The sequence below is a fragment of the Rhineura floridana genome, chromosome 13, assembly GCF_030035675.1.
Source record: "Rhineura floridana isolate rRhiFlo1 chromosome 13, rRhiFlo1.hap2, whole genome shotgun sequence".
Classification (NCBI taxonomy): domain Eukaryota; kingdom Metazoa; phylum Chordata; class Lepidosauria; order Squamata; family Rhineuridae; genus Rhineura; species Rhineura floridana.
Genome location: NC_084492.1, coordinates 27,671,670 through 27,675,601, shown reverse-complemented (window position 1 = coordinate 27,675,601; position 3,932 = coordinate 27,671,670). Strand labels below are relative to the sequence as shown.

The window sequence follows — 3,932 nt, the reverse complement described above, 5'->3', positions numbered from 1 at the left end:
CTGAAACAACAAATCAGCATGATTTAGGCAGACTTTACAAGGCCAACTGTACTATTTAAAAGACCCAAGGTGTATCTCACAAAAATGGAATCTCTTGTGAAAATGAATGAATCTGCTCTGAAAGTACCATAGCAGCCAATATAGTGCCAGGGTATTTTTTTGGACTCTGACTCCCATCATCTTTAGCCATTGGCCATGCTGCCTGGGACTGGTGGGAGTTTTAATCCAACACCAGCTGGAAGGCTCCCCTAGGTGATCACTGGCTACTTACTGAACATCCTAAAAGGTTTCATTCTCTTCTGTGTGTCACATCTCACATACATGAATACACATTCAGTTGTTATGTCCCTCAGTTCAAACATCCCTCTGTGAACCAGCTAGCATCTTAAAATACTTCAAGGATATCCATGGATAATTATTTTTCCTTTTTTCATCTTTGTATACTTATTCCCCTGGCTATAACCAGTGCAGATATGGTTCTTCATTCCTTCTATGCACTGCTTGTAGGAAACGTCGTCAGGGCTATGAAGACCTTCAGCCCACCGTGAAAGGAAACTTGGCTGTTGTGTGCCATCAGTTTTTTTTTATTCTGCATCTCATCTCAACATTTACAACTCTTCAGGTATTAAAGTCTTTTACAATAAACAAAATTAAGTTTGAGATTAAACAGTATTTTAACAGCACTATAACAAATTAGCCAGATCTATTGTCCAGAAAAGTTTTGCCTCTTCCTCCACCATCTTAAATAAATCACCTCATTAATTTAAAGCAGTTAAAAGGAGCAGCAGCGGAAGGAGATTAAATTCTATGCAGTCGCTGTCCAAAGCAGAGGTGGGGATCCTCTGGCCCTCCAAACGTTACAGGACTGCAACTCCCATTAGCCCCAGCCAGCATGCCCACTGGTGAGGGAAGGTGTAGTTAATATCTGGAGGGCATGGGTTCCCCACCTCCTTATGTAACATTCCCTTCTGCACAAGAAGTTCTCAGCCAGATCCAGTTGCAGAGTCTCTTGTGCCTCACCCCTTGTAAATCACCAATCTGCTGCTTTAAGGGGGGGGAGACTCGAGACAATCCCTCAAGCACGTGTACATGACCATAATTAGTTCACTTGTATACACATGTTTAGGTTAAAAAACTCAAACATTTGCGTGCACATGTTTAGGATAAAAAACCGAAGTGAACAATACTGTAGCTTGGCATCAATTGTAGGCAATTTAACTACAGCTATGATATTAAAGGAGGGTAAAATCTGAACATTCCTGTCAGGCTCTTTGGGGGAGGGTGGTGGTGGTCATGTAAATCAGACTTCATTAAATTAATGGACGGATTTCATGAAGGCTCTTGTGACTGGATATTCTGCTCCTGTATCACACTACCCCATAATGCACAGGGGAATAACAATAATTAAGAGCTTAGCAATCAAACCTGTCTCCCTGCTAATGCACAAAAAGGCCAGTAAGAATGGCCAGCAGGGTTGCAATAGTCCTAGTGAAAAATAGCCCTTTCTCTTTCAAATTCTAATGTATGTTCCAGTGTTGTCCCCTCTTACACACACTCACGTTTTTGCAGCCTGCTCCTTGGGCAAGCCCAGTCAATCTGTTTAAAGTTTACTGTTGAAGTGATCAAGTCTTGTCTTTGCTGAAAATCCCCCATCAAAAGCTGCATTAAGAACTTCATCCAGGCAGCTTGTCATCACAAAATTCAGATCCTGCCGTACATTAGCTGCAATCTCTTCAAGATCCTTTTCATTCCTTTGAGGAATGATAATTCTCTTCAGTCCAGCTCGGTGTGCTGCTAGGACTTTGTCCTTAATTCCTCCAACCTGTTCAATACAGAATGAAATGAGGGAGGGGGGGAAGCACAGGGAGATTAAATGGGATGCTTTGGGGAGAACAAGTAAAGTGTTTGGTTGTTACTCCACTACGTATAAATCATTTTCTCATCCTTGGTCTGTTAATTTTTCACCAGCGAGGCGCTGGAAACTTTCCAGCTATACTTCCAGCTTAGAAGGGGAAGTGTAACAGTCACCAAGAAGTTATCGCCTTTGGGTACTAGTGTGGTACAGATACAAAAATAACCGCTACTTTTGTTCCTTAAAACTTCACTAGTGACAGCAGCAGAAGAGCTCATGCCAACCTGTCTATACTTGGCTTCGCTGAAAAATTGTTCTTGATTGGTAAGCTGCTTAGAACTGTGCTGCAGCTAGGCATTCCCAGAACCTGGCCCTCATGAGTTTCTTTGCTTTTGTTTTCAAAGTAAGTTGCTAGTCGTCTTGGCTGCAATGGTTGATGGGTGGAAAGGAGACCAAGTATATGAGGGGTACATGGGACTCGGCAAGGATCTGATTCTTTATTAATGCCTAATCATTACTAATATTTTTATTACATTTTTATCCCATCCTTCCTCTTAAGTTCAGCACAGTTTAAATCTACCCCCCTCATCCTAGTCCAGCCTTTCCCAACTAGTGGGCCACCAGATGTTGTTGGACCACAACTTCCATCAGCCTCAGCCAGCATTGCCAATGGTCAGGAAAGATGGGGATTGTGGTCCAACAACATCTGGTGACCCACTAGTTGGGAAACGCTGTCCTAGTCTGATGCTGTAATTACATCACATTGTTTTCCTGCCACCTCCTATCTTACTCTCCATGCCCATTTTTCATCTCATTCCCAGAAAATTTCATATTAATCTACTTAATTGGTGTGTTTGTGTGGGCTCAAAATGCATGTAAGACTGGAGTACATGTTGTTTCATTAAATTTATATTCTACTTCCATCATTAAACTCAAGACAGCCTACAAGGGTGTCCTGGGTGGGAGGCTACCCAGGCAATGAACAGAGCCAGAGCTGTTTTGCTCCAGAATAATTGCTGTGCTGTGTGCACCTTCAGACCATGCCCTGGGCCTATTAGCCAGTGGGACTACCTTTAATGTGAAGGAATTGTTTGTTGAACTACACAAAACAAGGCACGTGTAGCTGTCATGTGTGTTCTTTTTGTGGGTGTGTGTGGGGAGAGTTAGCCATATTGGTTCACCCACACCATTTTGACCCCAGCACATAAAATGACAACACTTGTCTGCAAATACAGAATTTGCATAAGACCTGAAACCAACCTCAAGGTAAAAAGGGGAAGAAAAGCCCTGTCAGTTTCAGGTCAATGACCAATCCTGGAAAGGTCTCATTTGGCTGAATAAGGACTTGAAACTGACAAGAGACTAATTCAGACCTTGTCTTGAGATTAGTCAGTTTCTGGTGCAGTGCAAACTTGCTCTTTGCAGGCTGAATGGTGCCTTGCCATACCACACAGAATGCTTGCTTGCTTGCTGTTGGTGATGTCAACCAACACTATTCACATTCCAGACAGTACTTCAAATCACCGTGGCCTGGGCAAACTGAGTTTTTTTGTAGCAACCCGACAATACATTAACTACATTTCAAATGTTTGTGTTATAAACTTTTGTTCTAGCAAAGGCCCCCTGGTAAAGCAGTAATATTATGCCAGACATTCCCTGTTATTAACAGGTAACAGTAGCACTTTGTTCATTCATTTAGGAACACAAGAAGCTGCCTTAGTCCAGGTCAGACTATTTGTCCATATAGGTCAGCAGTATCTGCTCTGACTAGCAGTGGGTCTCTAAGGTCACAGACAAAGAGTCTTCTCCATTCCCTGCTACCTGATCTTTTTACAAAGAGATGCCAAGCATGGAACCTGGAACCTTTTGAATGCAAACCATGTGCTCTACCACAGCTACATCCCTCTCCCAAGGCACCATTCAGAATTGTTATTATGCTGGATTGGAGTGAATGCTACAATGAAGACTGATTTGGAACTGGCCTGACTGTAAAGGATTTGGGGTGAGAAATACTGGTCTCACCATGGGAGAACCTGCAAAGCAGGCAGTTCAAACTATAGCAAGACACTAAGCTTTTCAC

General features: G+C 42.6%; 1 protein-coding gene across 2 annotated transcripts in view; it reads right to left on the bottom strand.

Annotated features, from left to right (window-relative positions):
• Nucleotides 1-3,932, bottom strand: part of LONP2 (lon peptidase 2, peroxisomal) — a 71,364-nt gene that overhangs the window by 7,016 nt on the left and 60,416 nt on the right. The window contains exon 15 of one of the 2 annotated variants that reach the window (XM_061594491.1): nt 1,560-1,822. In XM_061594491.1, the coding sequence (XP_061450475.1) occupies nt 1,601-1,822 (222 nt within the window). In that variant the 3' untranslated portion in view covers nt 1,560-1,600. Of the gene's footprint in view, nt 1-550; nt 1,823-3,932 lie in introns of those variants that run through there. The other variant, XM_061594490.1, reaches the window with a different exon arrangement.